General features: G+C 46.2%; 2 protein-coding genes across 2 annotated transcripts in view; both read right to left on the bottom strand.

Annotated features, from left to right (window-relative positions):
* Positions 1 to 21,005, bottom strand: part of LOC122151881 (protein POLR1D-like) — a 63,358-nt gene extending 42,353 nt beyond the window's left edge. Inside the window, exon 1 of the mRNA XM_042783302.1 lies at positions 20,986 to 21,005. Coding sequence (XP_042639236.1) covers positions 20,986 to 21,005 — 20 coding nt within the window. The remainder of the gene's footprint in view (positions 1 to 20,985) is intronic.
* A 1,780-nt stretch (positions 21,006 to 22,785) lies between these two features.
* The window catches only part of LOC103212047 (DNA-directed RNA polymerases I and III subunit RPAC2), a 1,391-nt gene continuing 154 nt past the window's right edge, over positions 22,786 to 24,022 (bottom strand). The window contains exon 2 of the mRNA XM_007958048.1: positions 22,786 to 23,161. Coding sequence (XP_007956239.1) covers positions 22,786 to 23,161 — 376 coding nt within the window. The remainder of the gene's footprint in view (positions 23,162 to 24,022) is intronic.

Raw genomic sequence — 24,022 nt, forward strand, 5'->3', positions numbered from 1 at the left:
GGGTGTGGTTTGGGCTTTGCTTCTGTGAAGATTGACAGCCTTGGAAACCCTGTGGGGCAGTTCCACTCTGTCCTCTAGGGGCGCTGTGAGTCAATCGACTCCACGGTAGTGGGTGTGGTTTGGGCTTTGCTTCTGTGAAGATTGACAGCCTTGGAAACCCTGTGGGTAGTTCCACTCTGTCCTCTAGGGGTGCTGTGAGTCAGAATTGACTTGACTGCACCCAACAATGATGACGTACCTAGGGGAGCTGTCCCATCAGGAAACAGAAGATGGTCTATTGTGGAGAAGATGGTTATTCCATTTGGCGGAGATTCCCTTGAGGCATCTGAAGCAAATGGCCGATTACAGCCAAGCCCCAGAAAACCAGGGCCCTTGACTGAATGATTACAGGCCAGGAGAGGATGAGAGCAGAGGTCAGGGCTGGAGACCAGAGACAAAGCAGCCCCAGACGTGGGGCAAATTCAATCACTTCCCATTAGACAGCAAAGAAGACGCCCTGCTGGCGCAATGGTTAAGTGCTCAGCTGCGAACTGAAAGGTCAGTATTTTCAACCTACCCAGTAGCTCCACAAGAAAAAAAAATTGTTTCCATAAAGATTACAGCCTAGACAGGGAGGAGCATGCCCATGACCATGTATAGCATCAGCAATGTTTTTACATGTCTATTTGTATGTGCTGTAAGAATGTCCACGTGTGTAGTAGAGCTGACAAGAGGCAAGGTCACAGCCAGCTACCTTGAGGGAGCGAATAGTTGGACCTTTGGGCTCAGGACCATGGTCACAGGGGACATGAAGCTCAATTGGCATAACATACTACACAAAAACATTGTTCTACATCCTACTTGGGGAAGTGGCAACGGGTCTTGAAAGCTTGCAAGCAGCCATCTAGATGCAACAATGGGTCTCTCATCATCCAGAGCAAAGAAGAATGAAGAAAACCAAAGACACATGGAAACAATTAGTCCAATGGACTGGTACACCATGCGATCCTCAGCCTATATGACCATGAGACCAGAAGAACTAGATGGTGCCCGGCTACCACTGTCAACCACTTGGAAGGGGATTGGTGCAGGAGATCCTGGATGCAGTGGGAGAACAATGTGGAACAAAACTCAAAATCATTTAAAAAAAAAAAAAGAATACAGTTTTCTTGGTCTGATAGAGCCTGGTGAGACCTCTGAGACTACGTCCCCTAGTTACCCTTCAGGTCTGGAACTGAACTCACTCCTATGGTTTCCAGCCAAATAGTAGACGGGAGTACAGGGTGAACGTTACATCAGGTAGGTACGCTCTGTGGAGGGCTCAGTCATGGGAGAACAGAGCCAGTGTTTGCACAGGGAGACAGCTCGGGGGGCAGGAGTGCATGGGAGGGAAGGACACAAGGAAGAGGTAACTATGGGGAGGAAGTGGGAGGGGAGCTGTTATACTGTGGGGAATGGTGGTCAATGTCATGAGACAAAATGTGTACGTACTTCCAATAGAGCCTGGTGGAACCACTGAGACTATGGCCCCTAGCTGCCCTTCAGGTCTGGAACTGAACCCACACCTGTGGTTTCCAGCCAAACAAAAGACAGGCATATGAGTTAAACATTTACCTCAAGTAGACACACGCCCTGGAGAGAACAATCATGGGAGAAAGAAGGGCTGCTTATGCACAGGGAGACAGCTCAGGGGGCAGGAGAGTATGGAGGGATGGACACTGGGAAGAGGTACCTATCAGGAGAAGTGGGAGGGGAGCTGTTGCATTGTGGTAAATTGTAGTCAATGACAAGAGACAAAGTATATATGAACTGCTGTATGCAAAGTGAATTTGCTCTGTAAACTTTCACCCAAATGACAGTAAAAATTTTAAGAAACAAAGATGACAGCCTAGAATAGCCTGTGGGTGGTTCTGCTGTGTCACATGGGGTTGCTACGAGTTGGAACTGACTCCACAGTGATGGCTTTTATTTTCTTTTTGTTTCCAGCTGTTTATCCATGCTAAACAAAACACATGAATATTACCTCTTATCTGTGTCCAGGGGTGTCCGGCATAATACATGGTCTATCCCACTGAACCTCAGCAGAAAGCCTGAAGCTCCTTCTGGTGAGAAAGCTAAGGTTCAGGGAGAGGGCTTGTCCAAGGACCATCACCAAGGGGACCAGATGACTCTCGTGGCTGACCTGCACCCTGATGTCATGTCCCCAGACCTTTCCACAAATGCTCTGACTTCATTCTATCCAGGGAGATGTTTTCTACACTTTGAGGACTGATCAAGGAATACTTTGGAACAGTTGGGTTGTAAAGCAAAGTTACAATGAACAGATTTAGAGGTAATGCAAGTGAAATTTAACAAGAAGGAAATGTATTTTTATGACCCAGGTATTGGGACACTCTCATCTGGGTTCTTAGACCAGATACTCCCTACCTTGTCAGCTCGCTTCACAGTGAGGTTTACAGAAGGCAGCTCCATTTCTGACAGGTTCCAGCCTGAACTTAGAAATAAGCGAGGACTATCAGAGTTTGGTTTTTGGTTTATCAGTCTGGTGGCACAGGACCTAAGGCGTGTGACTGCTAACCAGAAGGTTGGCGGTTCAAACCACCAGCCATTCCGCAGAAGGAAGACTGGGCAATCTATTTCTGTAAAGATTTACTGTCTTGGAAACCCAATGGGGGTCGCTATGACTCACCATCGATTTGATGGCAGCGAGTTTGGTTTTGGTTTTTATCAGTCAACAAAGAAGCTCTGGTAGCATAGTGCCTAAGGCATCTGACTGCTCATCAGAAGGCTGGAGGTTCAAACCCACCAGCCACTCCATGAAAGGAAGACTGGGCAATCTCCTTCCGTAAAGATTTACTGCCTCAGAAACCCAGTGGGGGTCGTTATGAGTCAGAAACGACTTGATGGCAGTGAGTTTGGTTTGGTTTTTTCAATTGGTCAGCAATTTTGTCTCACTCACTGGGGCATATGCTGGATCAACGCTCTGTTATCTCCGTGGTGGCTCAGAGGCAACACAGGCAACACCACAACAGGGAAAAGCAGAGCCTCAGGAAGCCAGAAGTCCTGGGTTCAAATCTGCTTCCCAGCTGCGTAACCTCAGGCTACTCCCGGAACCTCTCCAGGCCGCAGTCTCCTTTTCTATAAAAGGGAAAAACATGGTCTACCTTGAAGGAGGCGTAAACTGGTTTTCCCACTTGGTAAGCAAATCCGTCCCTGTGTGTGACAGGCACGGGTACGTGTCTGGTGGGCCGTTCGGTTCCGGCTAGGAATGAGCCTCGCTGCCCGCCTCATGCCTCGGCTTGTTCTGGGGTGCATCACTCTCAGATGGGGACCAACTCATTACAACAAGCAGCTAAGCAAGGGAACCCTGTGCCTGCTGGCTGCAAGTCTGGGCAGAGACAGTGACACACCTGCAGGCTGACACCTCCAAAGACAGACATCTGCGGCAGAACAGCTTTTAAACAGCCTGGAAAATCCCTAATTTTTCCCACGTGTTGAAGGGCAAAGTGCAATCTTTACCATGTAAACAAATCAACAACAAACGGAACCAGGAGTGGACCGCAGAAGCAGGTCTGGAAGGCTTAGCTTACAAGGTCTGATGCAGAGCGGAAATCTGACTCATTACCTCCATGGACAAAGAACACGGTGGCTGGACCGTTTGTTCCTCAAAGTCAGGGAATGAGGTGCTAACTGAAGCTTGCATCCTCAATGGCATATTAACACGTTTGAAGAAAAGCCCTGTTAGGTATCTGAAGCACCGGGGTTCATGCTTACGTAAGTGGGACAGACGCGGCAAGCAAGCCACGCTCTGACACATCAGACAAGGGATCTCAATGATGGTGATGATTAACTTGAAATCAACTTCGTGATAATAAATAATAATAACAATAACAAATAAAAATGTATTCTGAAAGGTCAGGACCTTGAGAGGTCTCATGGGACCTCTCAGTCGATTGGTAAAATATAGTTTATAAAGTTATGTTCTACATCCTAGTTTGCTGAGTAGGGTCTGGGGTCTTAAAAGCTATTAAGTGGCCATCTAAGATAGCACTATTGGTCTCTACTCCTTCAGAGCAAAAGGGAAAGAAGGAAACCAAAGACTCAAACAAGACAAGGAGTCTACAGGACAAAGAGTCTACATGAGCCACAGCTTCATCTACCCTGAGACCAGAGGAACTAGATGGTACCCCGCTACCACTACTGACTGTTCCAATCTGGGCCACTATAGATAGACCCAGACAGAATGGGAGAAAAGTGTGGAACAAAACTTCAAGTTCCTAAAAAAGAAAAAAAAGCCAAACTTTCTAGACTGGTTAAGACTGGAAGACTCCCCAAGACTAATGACTTGAGATACTCTTGAAATCTTGAACTGAAACTAACCTCTTAGGTCACCTTGTAGCAAAATAACAAACTGGCTCAAAAAAAAAAAAAAAAAATAATCACCTGTAAGTATTGTGTGCCTTTAAAAAACCACTCTCATGAGACCAAATGGTCAAAAAAAAAAAAAAAAAAACACAAAACACACTGCCATTGAGTCTGATCCAACTCACAGCGACCATTCCTTGGGTTTCCGAGGCAGTATCACTACGGAAGTAAATTGTCCAATCATCCTTCCAAGGAGTGGCTGGTGGGTTTGAACCACCAGCATTCTGGTTAGCAGTCAAGTGCCTTAGGCACTACACCACCATAACTCCTAAATGGTCAACAATTACTTTAAAACAGATGAGAATGTAAGACAACAGGGAAACTAGATTAATGGAAATAGAACAACTAGAGGAGAAATAATGAGAATGCTGATGCATTGTGAAGAATGTAATCAATGTAACTGAACAACTTGTGAAGAAACTGATGAGTGGGAACCTAAAGTGCTTTGTAAAGCTTCACACAACATGACACTGTTGTTTAAAAATATTTTATTCTGAGATCCTACAGAACTTCACGAGTATGGTGAGGGATGTGGTGACAAACCAAATGCAGGAAGGAAGGGAGGAACAAAGGGGAGAAAGAAAGAAAACTGGAAAGAGTGCCTTCCACTCTCTCACATCGTGGAGTTAATGTGAGAGACAACAGAGCAGAAGCCCTGTGCCAGAACGCTCCATCTCATTCTTTGTGTTGTCCTCCACGTGTTGTCAGGTCACGGAAGGACTGGCACTTCTGACCACCTTCACCAAAGCAAGGGAAAGCCCACGGTCAATGGCAAAACAAACTTAAGCAGTCCTGTATCAGTTTTCTTCTTGGAAATATTATTGGTCTGTGAACTCCCCAAATCTAAAACCATACAGCAGGTACACAAAGTAGAGCTGGTACTCACAAACCAACAGTGTCCACCCTGGTGACAGGTCTCACTAATGGGAGATGCCCTCACTTGCAGTCAACCAACCTTGGCCTTCCTGATGGCATCACCTGCCTTCCTTGGTGCGAACAAACTACTTATCGAGCTCTTGACTCAGATGGCCTCTGTGGGCTGCCCTGCCACCAGCCAGTCTCTGGAAGACCTGCCTGGTTCTTACTATGCTGAATGTCTGGCGCTCTATGTTCGTCCTTTCTGGTCACAACCACCTTGTGTGTAAATGCACTTCTAGGTCTGGGTCCGCCTGCACAGTTGTCGTCTGTTGTCACGTGCAAATGGCAGACTGTGTAGTTAGAAACATGCAACCAACAGTTCGTGATTTTCATCTCTGCAGCTTATATAAGAATCATTCCAGCCTTTCTAAATCAGGTTCAGCTCTACTCATCTTCCTGTAGTCATTTATTTGATATCTTGGGGACCCCTACCATAGGCTAAGCACTATTCTAGGAGCTGTGTACCTATGTCAGTGAACAAGCTGACAAAAATCTCTGCCCAAGTGGAACTTATGTTATACTATGTGTGTGTAACAAATAATACACAACAAACACAATGAATAAGTAAATCATACACACCCACTCCTCACTCAACAGCACAAGTCGGTTCCACAGACCAGGTCGTTATGCAAAACTGACGTTATGACATAGTGGAGGATGACCACATCACATTACAGAACAGAGGATGACTATACTACATCATTGCATAACTGCCAAATCACATCATTACATAATTGCCAAGCCACAGAGAATCACGGCCCAGCAACCCTGACACATAACTGTAACCATCACAGCCAGCATGACTCTGATCTCGCACCTTGGCATTCGTTACTGCCAGACGTATGTTGTTAATGTGCAGAATAGTCAGATAGACTTTTTACTACTCTTGTAAATGTGAAATGTCAGATAACAGGATCTTTGCTAAGCGAGGGGTGGATGGAGCACGTTAGAGGTCAAGAAGTGCCACAGAAAAGCACACTACAGAATAAGAGGGGTCAATTTCAAGGGAGGTCACCAAGTTGCAAGAAACGGCACCTTTCCTTCAGGAATTCAGTAACACACAGTTTTTCAGTCCAACTAGATTGCAAGCTTTGTGAAGGTGGGGACCAGAGGAGATTCATCTTTGTACCCCCAGTACTTGGAACACAGTAGGACCTTAAATAGCTGCTATTTGCAATAAATGGCATGAATTTATGAGAAAACCCATCAGGGATATAGGTGTGTATGTTGCATTGACAAAGTAACATACCATAGGTTCAAGTACTCTGAACTTGTCTCACTGTACCCAAACCAATAACTTTACAACTTTTGTCCCACTAGAGAAGTGGGGACAAGATCCTAAGGACAATCGACATTAGCCTCACCTACTGTCACTGCCAGAAAAGGAAATAAATAAAATACAAAAGTCCTCTGATCAACTCCAAGTGGGGAATGTTGTTGTGGTAATTAGGTGTGGTCAAGTTGGCTTCAACTCATAGTGACCCTGTGTACAACAGAACAAAACACTGCCCGGTCCTGCGCCAGCCTCACAATCCTTGCTATACCTGAGCCCATCGTTGCAGCCATTGGGTCAATCCATCTCATGGAGGGCCTTCCCCTTTTTCACTGCCCCTCCATGTTACTAAGCATCATGTCCTTCTCCAGGGAATGGTCCCTTTTGACCACATGATCAAAGCAGGTGAGACGAAGTCTGGCCATTCTCGCTTCCAAGGAGTACTACTCCAGGTGCACTTCCTCCAGGATGGATTTATTCGTTCTTCTGGCAGTCCATGTACTTTCAGTATTCTTTGTCAACACCACAACTTTAAAGCATCAACTCTTCTTCGGTCTTCCTTATTCACATGCAATTAAAAACACCGTGGCTTGGGTCAGGTGCACCTTAGACTTCAAAGAGACATCTTTGCTTTTCAGCACTTGAAAGAGGTCTTTTGCAGCAGATTTGCCCTGTGCCATATGTCCTCTGATTTCTTAACTGCTGTTTCCACTGGTGCTTATCTTTTATTCTAGACCAAAGAGGCAGATGTAGCCTTTGACAGAGGTGGTGAGCGATGGCAGTGTTGAAGGGGATGTAGAGAAGACATCAATGAAGCCATCGAAGGCCCAACCACCTTGACTGAGATTCTCCATGACACACACCAGCCCAGCTCTTCCTCCCAGGGAACCCCCAGCGTAGACGTGCTTCCTTGCCTTACTCAAGAATTTGTGTTTTTCTTTTTGAAGTTGTTGCTATGGTAGCTAGCTGAGTGTTCAAGTGTCATTAGCTTGATGAGTGTAGTCATGAGTGAGTGTACAAAACAATGCCATTGCAAGTCATCAGTCCCTTCGCTGCAGTTTTCTCCCATTGCAGCAGTCATCCCCAGACGCTGATATTCATACATTCACTGCATAAATATTAATGACAGCCTACTGTGTGTCTGGCACTGTTTTAAGTGCTGGGACACAGAGGCAAAAAAAATAAGGTCCTTGTCCTCATAAAGATCAATTTAAATAGAGTTAGACAACAACCAGACTATAATGTCAGGTCACAGCAAGTGCTATGACCTGGTTCTAAAGGAAGGAAGGGGACAGAGAGTCACGGAGGTCCACATGTGTGTGGACATTGTATTTTAGAGCGTGCGGTTGTGGTCGGCAGCCGCGAAGGTGGGCCCGACAATCTGCCTCCTGGTGTCCACGCCTTTGTGTCATCCCCTCTCGAGTGTGACGTGGACTCACTGAGACCATGGAATAAAAAGACTGTGGCTCCGGTTGTGGGTTACTTGTCCTGGGGAATCCTACGATGGCGAGCCCCATGGTGGGAGCTTGGAGGAGGACCTTCCCAGACCTGTCGACAGTCTTGGGAGAGCTTGGAAGCAGCAACTCCCCACACAGGCCTTTCCAGAACGGCAGCCCAGATGACACCTTCGTTGCAGCTTTCGAGACACCCTGGGGCAGAGTCATCCAGCCAAGCTGCGCCTGACCCCTGACCCACAGACACTGTGAGCTAACAGACACAGATGGCAGCCGTTTTCGCCCTCTGGGGTCTGGAGCAATGTGTTACGCAGCAATGGGTAACTAATCCAGCGGTCGAGGATGGGCTCTGAGTAGATGACCTTGGCAAGGGTCAGGCCATGTGAAGACTTAGGGGAAGAGTTTCAGGGCAAGCGTCAAGGCCCTCAAATGAGAACAAAGCAGGAACATTGAGGAAAAGTGAGAAGGTCGGTATGGCAGGCTACTAGTGATGACATGGAAGGACAGACAGGGGCTGGCTCACGCCAACAGTCTTCAGGGCTCTCCTGGACATTGAGAAACAACAGACACCACGAAGACCACTACTGTACCAAAGTCTACCTGGCTCACACAACAGTAACAGCTAACATTTAATTCTACTAGGAACTGGGCTAAGTGCTGAATCTCATTTATTCTTCACAATAACCCTCTGAAATCGGTATGATGATTAGCCCAACTTGCTAGGAAACAGATAAGGCTCAGAAAGGTTAATCTCGCCCACATTTACAAGCTAGTAAGGAGTGGATCCAGAATTGAAACCAGGCCTCTGACTTGAGAGTCCCTGCCTTTCACCTCTGCACAATACTGCCTTGAAAGAGAGGCCCCTAGGGAGAAAGCCCTCCCAGCCCCCTAAAAAAGGAAAAAAATAAAACAACAAAACACCCAACTCCAAACTGGTTCCGTCTCTGCCTGGTTAGACGCTCTAAGCGATCTGATTTACTCCTGGACTTCTTTCAAAGAACTGGTTAAAGCATTAGGTACGAGATTCCGAGGTTTGACCCCAGTCAGGACAGTGAAGCTTAGAAAGGCACCCAGGTAGCTTTTCTTTTCGCCCCCTGTCAGAAGCCTTGCACTGCTGCTTGAATAAGTCCTTTCAGAGGGTTCGGCACAAGGCTGGTCCCTGGGAGGTGGAGGTTAAAGATTGTCACAAACACCCAGCTTCTCCACACTGCTGCCCCACTCCATCATCTCTGACAGCAACTCCTCCCCTCAGTTCTCTCCATCTTAGGGTTCCAGGTTTTGCTTTAACGTCGCACAGAACTCATGAACTGCCAAGGGAATGGCTCAGGCAGCTGCAGGGGCCGGCCCGCCCCAAATCGTGGGTCAGGTGTCGGTCTGGGAGGGGTCTCCTCACTCGCATGGTTGCAGCAGCCAACCCCAAATCAGCAGGTCAGAGGACAGGCTGCTGTCTTAAGTCCCAAGAACTGGGGGTCAGATGCCGGATCCAGCAACAGAGTGAACTTGCCAGCACATCACATACTTACCCTCCAGAAAACCAAGAGCGGTGACCTCAGTCACACCCTCCAGTTAAGGCGATGACTCAAGATATGTCCCGTCCAAAACAATCGACCCGAGGGACTAGTCAGACCACGTGAACCTCAGCCTACATGACCCTACGACCAGGAGCACCAGACGGTGCCCTGCAACCACTTGGAAAGGGATCAGTGTGGGATATCCTGGATAGAGTGGGAGAAAAATGTGGATCAAAACTCACAATCATAAAAAAGACCAGGCTTACTGGTCTGAAAGAAACCCTCAAGACTATGGCCCCTTGCTGCCCTTCAGGCCTGGAACTGAACTCACTCCTGTGGCTCCCAGCCAAACAATAAACAGGCCTAGAAAGCGAGCATTTACACCAGGTGGGTACATTCCTTAGAACGATCAGCCACGGGAGATCAGAAGGGCAGTGTTTGCACAGGGAGAGAGCTCAGAGAGGGGAGCACACAGGAAAGAGGGGCACAGGGAAATGGTCACCACAGGGGGCAGTGGGGAGACACTACGGGGACCGCAGTCAACATCGTGAAACAAAACGTGTATCAACTGTTGTAGGGAAAATGAAAGTGCTTGTAAATTTTTACCCCAATCACACACACACACACACACACACATGAAAAAAAGATGTATCCCATCCAATCCTGTTTCATTAACATGGCAGACAACTCACTGCAAAACAAGACCATACCCACAGCATAAAACCAAAAACCAAACTCAGTGACACCGAGTGACTCCATCTCATACCAACCCAACACCACGGACACGGAGGCTAGGATTTATAATACATCACAAAATGGAGGACTATGGCTAGAAAGGCCCTGTTAAGTAATTCACTGCCCTACAAAAACAAATATGGACTCTGCTAAGGGATGCCATAATCAGATAAAAAGTCAATATACTCTTATTTTATGCAGTTTAATCCTTCAGTAACACTGGAGTGAGTCCTCCCTGGCTTCCTACCAATATTCTAGCCTTGGCACCAGACCAGGTAGGTGTCTGCTACTGAACTTGCTTTTCCTTTTTGCATAACTTTTATCTTGAAGCTTGGCAAGGCCTAAAACACTCCATTAGAATCTCAATTTCTTTCTGAAAACAGGAGAAACAGATTCCACTTATCTCTGCTCTGTATTCTATTAATAGGAATGCCATTTTAAAACGTTCTTCTTAAGAGCAAAGGCTCTAGCAGACAGATAACCTTCCACCCAAGGGTCCTCAAATTCTTAAGACAGTGCTGCCTTGGGCTAAATGAAACAAGTATGATGGCAGCATCTAAGACTTTTTATTCCAAAGTTTTCACCTATAAGAAATATCAACCAATTAATGACATAGGAATGCAGTGGATTTTTTTTTTTAATAACAACATCAACAGTTAACATGGATTGAGAGCATCCGATAGGCTAGGTACTGCTTTAACGACTTTGAATGTCTATCTAAATTAATAATTATAACATTCCTGTGTAGTATTAATGTTAAGCCAATTTTACATATGAGGAGGGTCAGGCATCAAGAGGTCAAAGAGCTTGTCTAAGGTCACAGGGCTAAAAAGTGCAGAGACAGGACCACGCACGACAGACGTGGTTGGTTGCAAAGCTCAACCTCTTAACCCCCAGGCTGCACTGCCTCAGTTAGTTAGCCCCAAAGACATGCAGCATCGCAAACACATCAACCTCTGCTCCTAAAGAAAGAATGCTTTTTTCTCAAAAAGGAAAAACAAATTTTGAAGGCCCTGTTTTTCTTACCTTGTGCTGCTCTGACAGAAAATACTACAAAAGGGATGGCTTTAACAAACAGGAGTTTGTTTTCTTACAGTTTAGGAGAGTGCCAGGTCTAGGTGCTGGGTAAAAGCCTCTCAGTCTTGGCCTTCAGCTCTGCCTCCTGCTCCCAGCCCACAGGAGGCTTCCTTCACTCAGGCCACTACTGGCTGCTGAGACTGACAAACCCAAGGTTGACAAGTCAAAAGGCACAGTCCCAATGTTACCAACCCACACAGCAGGTCACTGATTCAAGTCCATTCAAAGTCCTAGGATTGGCAGAGCATGGAAGGCTGTTGAATGAAGACTCAGCTACAGGCAGGGTCTACAGGCAGGGTCCAAGCGTGCCAAAAAGCTGCAGACCATCCCCAAAGCTTCTCTTGATATGCTGGTAGCAGGCTGCATCCCTAAAGCAGCTACGCAGCTCCTCGTGGCAGATCCCACCATAGAGTTGATGGCCAGTCTCATCATGGGGAATAACTACCACCAGCTGCCCAGCCACTCAAAACCAGGCCCAGCCAAGATGACATGTAACTTTACCACCAAAACCCAAAACCAAACTCACTGCCATCAAGTCGGATCCAACTCACAATGATCCTCCTTGGGTTTCTGAGGTGGTATCACTACGGAACTAGGTTGCTCAGCCTTCCTTCTAAGGAGTGGCTGGTGGGTTTGAACTGCCATCCTTCTGGTTAGCAGTCAAATGCCTTAGGTACTATGCCACCAGAGCTCCCATAACAACCACAGGGCCCATTAAAAAACTCCCCAATATATAACAACAGCAAAAAAAGTAGAGATGCTGAGGGACTTGGTTCCTTGGTTTGGAAGTTGAGAGTCACAGTGTCATGGAACATCTCAGTTAACTGGCCTAACAACGTGCTCCACCCTTCTCTTCTACCTCCTCGTTTGTTGTGTAGCATATGGGTCTTAAAAGCTTGGAAGTGGCCATCCAAGGCACTATCATTGGTCTCTATTCACCTGGATCAACAGAGGAAGGAGAATCAAGGACAGGAGAAGGAAGTGGGATGTGTGGCTGATGGCCTCCATGAACAACTGCCTCCTTTGCTGTGGGATCAGAATTGGATGGTGCCCGGCTACCATGAATGAATGTTTTTTGGCTTTCATCTTTTAAAAAAATTTTTATTGTGATCTGGGTGAAAGTTTACAGAGCAAATTCACTTTCCATACAGCAGCTCATATACACTTTGTCTCATGACATTGACTACAATTTCCCACAATGCAACAGCTCTCTTCTCATTTCCTCTCCAGTTACCTCTTCCCTCCCATGCACTCCTGTCCCCTGAGCTGTCTCCCTGTACAAACACAGCCCTTCTATTCTTCCATGATTGATCTCTCCAGGGACTGTATCTACCTACTGTAAATGTTTAACTCATATGCCTGTCTTTTGTTTGGCTGGAAGCCACAGGAGTGGGTTCAATTCCAGACCTGAAGAGCAGCCAGGGGCTACAGTTTCAGGGTTCCACCTGGCTCTATCAGACCAGCAAACCTGGTCCATTTTTTGTATTTTTAGGATTTTGAGTTTTGTTCTACATTGTTCTCCCTCTCTATCCAGGATCTCCTACATAGATTCCCCCTCCAAGTGGTTGACAGTGGTAGCTGGGCACCATCTAGTTTTTCTGGTCCCATAGCTATATAGGCTGAGGATTTCATGGTGTACCAGTCACTTGGATTAATTGTTTCCACGTGTCTTTGCTTTTCTTCACTCTTCTTTGCTCAGGATGAGACATCCAATCGTTGCATCTAGATGGCCGCTTGCAAGCTTTTAAGATCCCAAATGACTGCATGTCTTGATCAAAGATTCTATAGATGAATCCTGATCAAAAGGGGGGAAATGAAGGAGAATTTCAAATTCTCATGGAATTCAGATTCCTGGAGCCGTGCAGGCTAGATGAACTCCGAAAACTATTGCTCTAAGATAATCTCTGAACCATAAACCAAAAATATCCCCCGAAGTCTCAAAACCAAACAAATAGTTTAGTTTGACTAGTGAAGAATGTCTGCCTTGAGCATGATAATCTTAAGAGCTAATCAAACTGACAACAGCACCTTGAAAGATTAAATAGTGAACTGAGGGAGCAGTGACTTTATGTGACTGAGGGAGGAACAATTTTGAAAAGGAGGGTGGGAATGGTTGCGCAACTGAAGAATGTACCCAAGGTTACTGAAATGTAGGCGTAGGAACTTGGTGTACGTTTTTGCCTCAACAGAAAACAAAAACTAAATTACAAAGAGAAAAAAAGTCCCTGATACACACACACACACATATATACCTACCAATCAAAAAATCCCACAGTACCGTACATAATGATTCCATATTCTTTACTGTAATTATTACATACATGCATGTACAGATTAAAGAGCTTAAGGATAGAAGAAAAGACTTCAAAAGACCAAAACCAAACCATCAAGCTGATTCTCATAATGACCCCCATTGGGTTTTCAAGGCTGTAAATCTTTATGGAACCAGACTGCTCCATCTTTCTTCTGCAGAGCAACTGGTTGGTTTGAACCACTGACCTTGGGGTTGGCAGCCAAATGCCTTAACCACTATGCCACCAGAGCTCCTTGATAAAAATTTAGACCCTACTAAGGAGCTCTGGTAGCATAGTGGCTAAGACACTTGCCTGCTCACCAAAAGGCTGGCGGTTCAAACCCACCAGCCACTCCTCGGAAGGAAGGTTGGGCAATCCTACTTCCGTAGTGATACTGCCTCGGAAACCCAAGGAGGGGTCGCTATGAGTCAGGGCTGACTCGACAGCACATAACAACAACAACAACAAGATCCAAACGTACACAAAGCTGATACACAAACTTTATTCCTTCAAAAAACCAAACTCACTGCCACCGAGTTGATTCCGACTCATAAGGACCACCCTTGGATTTTCAAGGTGGTGTCTCTACAGAAGTAGATTGCCCTATCCTCCTTCCGCACAGTGCTGGTGGGTTTGAACCGCCAACCTCCTGGTTAGCCGTCACGTGCCTTAGGCACTGCGCCACCAGGGCTCCTTTATTCCTTCAAAGGGGTTAATGCCTTTGCTTTTTCATTGCAGGATTATCTGAGTTCATGCTTTTAAAAAAATCTGGAGGTATTCTCATAAATCCTTGGTCTCTCTCTGCTCAAATGTTCTCTCCTCAGAAAGGCTTCCTGTAACTTCCAGGCTCCTAGCACCTTCTTCCTGCACCACCCCTACTCTTATTGGCCATTTACAACACTATCTGGAATGGCATTACCTATGTGTGCCCTGGCCCTTGGAGTTTAGAGTTCTGACTGTGCTGTTAGACGATACACTACATGGGGGCAACCTGGTCCTTGCCGGAGCCCCAGCACCTCCGTGCCTGGCACACAGCATGCAGGAGACCTTTCCTGAAAGGATCCAGGATGTGGCCCTTTGGAGAAGAGCAACATGGCGAGAGCAGGTAGCAGTGAGACCAGATTCGGCCCACTGTCCTACTCCCCCTGCCTCCAGTTTTCCTGGATTCCCCTTCCTATAAAAGATGCCAATTTTCCTGACATGGGCAAGGAGAAGAAGGTAAGGGTGACTGCACCCACTGACTCCTGCGACTGAGAACAGGTCAGGAGGGAGAAGAGATGGTAAGTCCTGCTGTACTGGTTTTTGCTTGTGACACAGTGGTGGCAAAACAAAAGGGTAAAAGGACATGGAGATGGGGCCCCAAAGGCGCTCTGGTGGCACAGTGCCTAAAGCATGTGATTGCTAACCAGAAGGTTGGCGGTTCAAACCTACCAGCCATTCCACGGCAGGAAGATGTGCAATCTACTTCCGTGAAGATTTACCTCCTTGGAAACCCAAGGAGGGTGGCTTTGACCCAATGGCAGTGGGTTGGGTTTGGTTTTTTGGATGGGCCCAAAGAACTCTAGAGAGACTTGAACCCTTCTCTCATCTGCAACCTTATACTGAACTTGCTCCTTTCATGTTTTAAGTCATTCATCCTTTTACCTCCATTTCTACAACTGTGCCCTCCTTCAGTCATGCCTGGATTACTACCACGGCCCCCAAACTCGCTGCCGGTCTTCCCACGTTTTCTCCCACTAACCCAGCTTGCCTGGGACTGAAGAATGAGGACTTTGAGACATTCCCAAGCATGGGAATCTCCTATGGCTCCTTTACCCTGGGAAAGAACACTGTCTTTAATGGACAAGTCTGCCAAGCTCAATACCACCTGTGTACTGGAAAACAGCCCATGTGCCTTTTGTCTTGTCTGCTACCTCCCGTGCCCAAGCTGCGGGGGCATGGAGAGGCTACTCACTACACAAGCATTCACTCAACAGTATTTCTCACCCATTCCGTGCCCACTCGGCACGGAATGCTCTGCGGTCCATCACAGCACTTCACTGTCAATGCCATTTGTTTTCTTTTCCATACGGACAACCCTTGCCTGCCCCTCTCCTTTAAGGACACACCTATATTTAGAACACTGACAGTCAAAAATACTACTGAACCGAGTGCCCTAGAATTGACTCCAACTCACGGTGACTCCACACGTGTGAAAGTAGAACAGAGCTCCATGGGGGTTCGTTCCAGTGGCTGATTTTTTGGAAGCCGACTGCCAGGTCTTTCTTCCGAGGAGCCTTTGGGTGGTTTTGAACTGCCAACCTTTCCCACAGCAGCTGAGTTACCACTGAACAGTTGGTACCACCCGGGGACTCCCACAGTGCCACTACCAGATACATTATTGCTGTGTAGATTTAAACAATTACAAATCTAATAATCAAGGCTGGGGAGGAACTTCATTAGGAAAAACAAAACAGAAAACAGGCCCAGACAATAACCGGACCAGGGTAGTTTATAAAGTTGAAGGTACGTAGCAAAAGAAAACCAGCATGGAGAATCTGAACACGCAGGGTCTGGATGTGCGTTAAGTTTCGCTGTTTGGTTTGAGGGATATTAAAATGAGAGCCTTTGACTCTAAGTTAGTCTAAACAAAAAGGTGATGGTGTCTAGTGATCTAGACACTATCCACAATCTTAGTAATATTTAAAGGGAAACAGAGAGTGAGGAACAGTAGGCCACAGCCCTTGATAAGCTTTCATGTTTTCTGAAATGAAAGACACTCTCTTGGGTCAGAATGGTACTGAATGAGCCTCTTCTTATGTCCAGACAGGTTTTTTTTTTTTTAATCTCTGCAGAGACTCTATATGAACCTGTGAGTTATATCAATGACACCATGAAGATGTTACAGCCACAAATCAAACCCACTGCCATTGAGTCAATTCCGACTCATAGTGACCCTATAGAGCAGAGTAGAATGTCCCCTTAGGGATTCCAAGGCTGGCTTCTACAACTTGGAATCAACTCGATGGCAGTGGGTTTGGTTTGGTTTTCTGGCAATCTTCACAGAAGCAGACTGCCTCACCTTTCTCCTGCAGAGCGGCTGGTGGGTTCGAACCACCAACCTTTTGGTTAGCAGCCAGATACTTGAACCACTACACCACCAGAACTCCTTACTATGTTGTTGTTATGTGCCGTCGAGTCGGACCAGACTCATAGCAACTCCTCCTTGGGTTTCCAAGGCGGTATGACTATGAAAGTAGATTGCCCAACCTTCCTTCCAAGGAGTGGCTGGTGGGTTTGAACTGCCAGCCTTCCTTATTATAGCTATAACCAAAAAAAAAAAAAAAAAAAAAACAAACTCACTGCCATCAAGTCGATTCTGACTCACAGCGACCCCCATAGGGTTTCCAAGGCTATAGATTTTTACAGAAGCAGACTGCCTCATCTTTCTCCCACAGAGTGGCAGGTGGGTTCAAGCCACTGACCTTTTGGTTAGCAGCAGAATGTTTTAACCACTATACCACCAGCGCTCCTTATTACAGCTATAGGCAATCTATAATCGGGCAATCTGTAAATAAGTAGTGCCTAAGGCACTTGTCTGCTAACCAGAAGGCTGGTGGTTCAAACCCACCAGCCACTCCTGGGAAGGAAGGTTGGGCAATATACTTCCGTAGATACCGCCTCAGAAACCCAAGGAGGGGTCGCTCTGAGTCGGGTCTGACTCGGCGGCACATAACAACAATAAAGTGCTTTAAAATCGGAAGTGCTAGGCAAGGACTAAGGAGCTCTGCTGGCATCATGGATAAGGTATTTTGCTGCTAACCAGAAAGTAAGCAGTTCAGTCCTACCAGCCATTCTGTGGAAGGACAATGGGGCAGTCTACTTCCATAAAGATTTACAGGCTTGGAAACCCAATGAGGGTTGCTGTAAGTCGGAATCAACTTAATGGCAGTGAGTTTGAGGCAAGTACTAGAGTCCTGGTGGCATAATGGTTAAAGTGCTCACATGCCAACCAAAAGGTCAGCGGTTTGAACCCACTAGCTACTCTACGTGAGAAAGATGTGGCAGTAGGCTTGTGTAACATTACAACCTTTGAAACCTATGGGGCAGTTCTACTCTGTCCTATAGGGTTGCTATGAGTTGGAATTGACTCAGCAGGAGTGGGGAGTGGGTAGGCAAGTACTAAGAATTATTATATATTAAAAGCCATTGGTATATAATCATATTATTTAATAATTGGTTCTTCAAAAGACATAGTACTTTAAAGTCAAAAAGAATTTCTGATCTTGAGTCATTAATTTATTTAATTAATGAATCATTAATTAAATTAATGAGTCATTAGTTCATTTGGGGTGAAATGTCATTAGAGTAAATCTGGGATACTGAGTTATTTTACATGTGTGTGTATGCACACAGACACACACGCATAAACACACACACATCTATCTCAACTACCAGCTCAAAAGGCATTGACACACACATGGCAACATTTTACACACGCACACACACCATTCACACCCATCCCCCTCGCCCTTTCTTAGACCAATTCAGCCTTCCCTCAAGTTTCTGTAAACTTTTTGGAAGATTCCTTCCTCCTTCCACAGATATGAAGGGGTTCTGGTGGTGCAGTGGTTAAAGCATCTGCCTGCTAAACAAAACGTTGGCAGATCAATCCACTGGCCACTAGGCAGAAGAAGCACAAGGCAGTTGGCTTCTGTGAAGACTGACAGCCTTGGAAACCCTGTGGGGCAGTTCCACTCTGTCCTCTAGGGGCGCTGTGAGTCAGAATCGACTCCAGGGCAGTGGGTGTGGTTTGGGCTTTGCTTCTCTAAAGATTGACAGCCTTGGAAACCCTGTGGAGCAGTTCCACTCTGTCCTCTATGGTGCTATGTATCTGAATTGGCTTGGTGGTAGTGGGTTTGGTTTGATTTCCACTGATACGCACCTCTTGGTTATCCTGTGTGCCCTCAATTTTTCCCCTTCTGCCTTCTGAAAGTGTTTCTTTTCTCCCACTGACCACCTAAACAGGAGCTCTGGTGGCACAGTGGTTAAAGAATTGAGCCAGTAACCAAAAGGTCAGCGGTTAGAACCCACCAGCAGCTCTGAGTGAGAAAGACTCAGCAGTCTACTTCTGCAAAGATCTGCAGCCTTGGAAACCCTACTCTGTCCTCTAGGGGCGCTGTGACTTGGAGTTGACTCCATGGCAGTGGGTGTGGTTTGGGCTTTGCTTCGGTAGACTGACAGCCTTGGGGACCTTCTGGGGCGGTTCAGACTCTGCCATCCTAAAAAGTGTGGCTATGGGTCAGAATTGACTCAATGGCAGTGTTTTTTTGTTGGGGGGTGGAGCGGGGTGGTGGCCGTGTTTGGCCCACCTAAACAGATTCAAGACAGCACTCACATTACCAGTGACACCAAATCTCGACAGGAGGGAGCGATGAAGTCACGAGACACAGTGGCGACCGCCAGGGCGTGCTGGTACGAATGGCTTGGCTTGTTCTACACCACTAGGTCCGCTAACCGAACTGTTTTCACCTCCCGACAGACCTTGGTTCAGAGGAATTAAACTCTACTCAAATAACTGTTTAGGAGCTCTGGTAGCATAGTGGCTAAAAGCACTTGACTGCTAACCAGAAGGCTGGCGGTTCAAACCCACCAGCCACTCCTCGGAAGGAAGGTTGGGCAATCCTACTTCTGTAGTGATACTGCCTCGGAAACCCAAGGAGGGGTCGCTATTAGTCGGGGCCGACTCGACGGCACATAACAACAACGTTCCCATTTATTCTGTAGTACATGAGCAGCAGAATCAACTCAAAAACACCCTACCAACAGGCAGCATTCTGGAAAATGCAATGGTTTGAACCTCTCCCACTTGCCCGTTTAGGGCTCTGTTAGGTCTCCATGTGCTAATTCCCTTCAGGTGATGCTGGTTTTCCAGAGTCTCTGTCTGTCCCTAAGGAGACTCTTCCTGTCCTTGTCCCATGTCTTCAATCTTTTCTCAGTCCTGCTCCCATTTAACTTACCTCTCCAGGCTCCTTTGGGTGCTTTACTGGGAAACCCAAACTAAGCCATTCTTCTTCAAACATCAACAAATGTTAATGTTTGAGCCTTCGTAGGTACTAAACTAACGTTGCCCGTTGTCCCAGAACCTCCATGATGTTAAATGTTTTTCTGTCCTCACTGATCTCATTAAAATCAGTCACCTCTTTGAAAGCCTTGGCTTCCCCAAGTCTACTCAATAGACACTCTCACCATCTCAGGGGCCGCCCTCACTTCAGTTAACCTTGAAGTATTAATGTTGCCCTCGGCCCACTTCTTTTTGACCTGCCAGTTTCCAAGGATTTAAATAATCTTTTGGCATGAATTATCTTCTGACTAGAGCTCTTCTGTGTGTACCAACTCACGTACTCAAACACCTACCTGACACCTCCCACCTGGACACCTCTTAGGCCTCTGTGTTCAAAATGAACTTTTGATTCCTGTCATCTTCTTCACCTTCAACCCTGTTTTCCCTTTGAAGCGTCCCCATTTCAGTAATTGGACCTCAAACCCAGGCAAGTGTCATCTTTGTCTGTTCTAACCTTCCAGTTCCAATGCCTGAAGTCTACCAATTAGTTCAACAATGTATCTTACCCCGACCCACTTCTCTCCACCACTAAACGCACTGCCATCGAGTTAATTCGACTCATAGCGACCCCTCCTTGGTTTTCTGAGGCGGTTATCTCTACGGAAGTAAGATTACCCAATCTTCCTCCCGAGGACTGGCTGGTGGGTTTGAACCGCCAGCCTTCTGGTTAGCAGTCAAATGCCTTAGGCACTACGCCACCAGGCTGCTTCATCCCTTACCATTCTATGAGTCTCTCTGCTTGGATTCTGGACACCCAACCGTTCATTCCTACAATCAATCAGGTGTCCCTCTTGTTGTACTTAAAATTAAACTCCTGACCACCGTAGCTCTTCTTCCCATCAAATCCATAGCCCAGGCCCTTCTCTTTGCTTATTAAACTATAGACCCCCCACCCTCCCCTTCATTGCTCAGCTCACCAATTTTCTGCTTCAAAAAACCCCACTCACTGCCATTGAGTCAATTTAACTCCCAGTGACCCCCCCCTCCCCAAATTGGGTTTCCAAGGCTGTAAATCTTTATGAAAGTAGATTGCTTCATCGTCCTGTGGAGCAGCTGTTGGGTCTGAACCGTTGACCTTCTGCTTAGCAGCTAAATGCCTTACCCATTATGCCACCAGAGGACCTTCCAAATGCTGTGCCTCCAGGATGCTCACGTTCTCTCTGCACAACTAGCTCCTTCTCCCTCCATGTTTTAATGTCACCTCCAACTTCCATACCTTAAGTCGATGCCCTTCATGTTTTGTAACTTGATTTTTTCCCACAAAATTACAACTTTAAAGAAAGTCAGTCCTATTATATGTTCCATGTGGGTAAGACTTGTGTCTGTGCCATCCACTATCATCTGTCCCTATGGTCTAGGAAACACCAAGCACTCAATAAATACGAAAATAGATTTAAAGAAGTTGGCCGTGCATGGGAAACGCAGCGTTAGTACAGTGGACAGACAATCCAAGCACTAACAATAGCATGGTAACTATCAAGATGAGGGAACACACTGTGTAGTCAAAGCACATAGCCCTTGACCTAGGATGGGGAGTCTGATATACAAGCTTTGACCTAGAGTGGGGGGCAGTAAGAGTTCCAAGAAGCGGGAACAGAAAGGCTCCAAAGCACAGAACGCTGAGGGAGGGGTGAGGGGTGGTGGAGTGCTAGGGTCCAAGGGGTAACGTGGATTTAAGGTGAATGAAGAGTCAAGTTGGGCTGAGGGTCTGACAGGCATAAGATAAGTTAAAGAGGAAGAGAGAACAGATTTTGCATGGGACTCACTGATTAATTTTTAAGTTGTTTGAAAAGCTCATTCTCCCCACATTGAATATTCCTTCTTGTCCTTAGCATCTTTTGAACAGAGCTTTTTCTATCTGAACTGAAGCTACACTTAGAGACCTCTTTAAGAACTCAACAGGTATCTGCTCTTCCTATAATTAAAACGTTTTGGCCTAATTAAGTCATTCTTTTCTCATTGTGGTAAATATACATGTAACAAATTGTTTGCTATTCCAATATTCTTCATTGTACAACTCAGTGTCACTGGTTATGTTTATAATGTTGTTCAACATTCCCATTATCCATTTCCAAAATTTCCCATCACTTTTAAATTTAGGGCATTTCTGACTAAATATTTGATGAACACCCCCTCCCAGAAAAACCCCACTGCCATCGAGTCAATTCCGACTCATAGTGACCCCCACTGGATTTCTGAGGCTGTAAGTCTTCACAGAAGTACACTACCCTATCTCCCTTCCGTGGGTTTGAACTGCCAACCTACTGGTTAGCAGCCAAATGCCTTAGGCACTGTGCCACCAGAGCTCCTGAAATATTTGATTGTTGTTATGTGCCACCTAGTCGGATCCGACTCATAACGACCCCTCCTTGGGTTGCCGAGGCAGTATCACTACAGAACTAGATTGCCCAATGCAGGACACTGGCACCTATCCTTAAGTGCTACCACAAAGATGGAGCAGAATTCACACAATTCTTTCAAATTATCCCCCAACCTTGCTCAATGCAGCCAAAGATGCAATTCTCCCATTACTTACTTATTAAATAAAAAACAAGTTTAGCAAGAAATCAAATTTTCCTCTTTCTTTCCTTTTCAATCAGCCAGTTTGTCTGGGGTCATGTTCTAGTGCATCTTCTCCCTCCCCCAAATCACAGCCATGACTATATATTACTTTTAAATCCTATGAACAAAGTCCTGGTCTAAGGCTTCATTTCCCTATGGTTTCCTCATTTTCAATACTGGCTCAACTAAAAAGAAAAAAAAAAAAAATTCACCCTTGGTTATCATTTGGTTGCAAATAACAGAAACCACTCAAATCAGTTTAAATGAAAGAGGGAATTTATTTCATGAACACAAAGGTACTTGCGGGAAAGCCAAAAGCTACACTGGGTCTACAGCTAGAAGCGCGCCTTTCCGCAGGCTCGATTACGCCGCGATCACGCCATTTTACTTCCGGGTTCTGCGTGACCACGAAGAGCATATCCCAGAATACCCTCCGCACCTACTGCGTAAGGGACTAGAACGTGGGTTCATTTCTGCTTGCTTTTTGGTCCTTATAGTCCTTTACGCTCGCCTCAAACTTGTTAAGCACATGCTGGCAGACAGTCATGAGCTCATTCAGGCCTCTCTGAAAAGGCTCAATAGCCGGAAGACCACCTCGCGTCTGAATGCGTAAATTAATCTTGCTCTCTGAAGGATGGGTCGTAGTGTAACCACAGAACTCCACTTCCGGGTTCTTCATGATCATGTAACGGAGCGAATTTCCTAGCGTGTGGTCCTCTTCGTGCAGGACAAATGTCACACAGTGTCTATCTGTTCCTGCTGCCTGGACCATCTCCAGGGCAGTCTTCCTCTCGCCTTCGGCCATGGAGGTCTTCAATCCATGTATTTTTCTACGCACACATTTTTTATAAAAATGAGATCATACTAAATACTTTGGTAACTAGCTTTTTTTTTTCATTTATATATATCACAATTACACCACAGAACCACCGTCCTCCACTCCAACCACATAAACTATTCGTCTCGTATTTTCCTGCCTCCACAAATGCAATCAATCAATATTTAAACGATGGTCTCCAGTTTCTCCCTACTTCATGTGACCCCTCGGCATGGCCACGAGGAGTCTCTTTAAGGCAGAAGCATCAATGTTTGCTAAAATACTATTTTGGTAGAGCCACAAGACAGAGATAAGATTAGAACAGGGCGGGCCTTGTTGGAGGATGAAGAGGGAGTTGAAAGGATAGGAAAAAATACACTGCTTTTAGTGTAAATGTCAGGTTCGAGTCTAGATTATGGACATGCAGGCCCAGCTATGGCTTCCACTTGCAGGAGGCTAGGGAACTAGGACAATGGAAGGTCCGAGAAGAGTTAAGCAAGAGAGAGAAAAAGAACTGAGCGCATAGAGTGAGTGGCTTTTACTCTGCACAAGAAAAGTTCGGGAGGGGCAGATCCCGGCGTGGGTCTATCTGAACACCCCATTATCAATCACTCAGGAAACAGTGGCCTGCTATGGATTTTATCCGTTAGTTTAATTTTCCCTTGCTGCTTTAAGGAGGGGACTCTCATCTGGTTTCACAACTCGTCTCTCCTCCGTGGTATCTATCTACTCGTCTACGGAGCGTCTCAATACAAACCATCCATGTCTCTTTCACCCTCTCCCCCAGAGCCGAGCCCCATCTCCGCCCAGGCCTCCATGTCTATTCCCCTTCCCTCGCTTCTCGGAGCTCCTAGTGAGGCCCGTCCCGCCAGGC

Source organism: Orycteropus afer, unplaced genomic scaffold (genome assembly GCF_000298275.1).
Source record: "Orycteropus afer afer isolate SDZICR_OR568_19922 unplaced genomic scaffold, OryAfe1.0 scaffold00842, whole genome shotgun sequence".
In the NCBI taxonomy this organism is placed as follows: Eukaryota; Metazoa; Chordata; class Mammalia; order Tubulidentata; family Orycteropodidae; genus Orycteropus; species Orycteropus afer.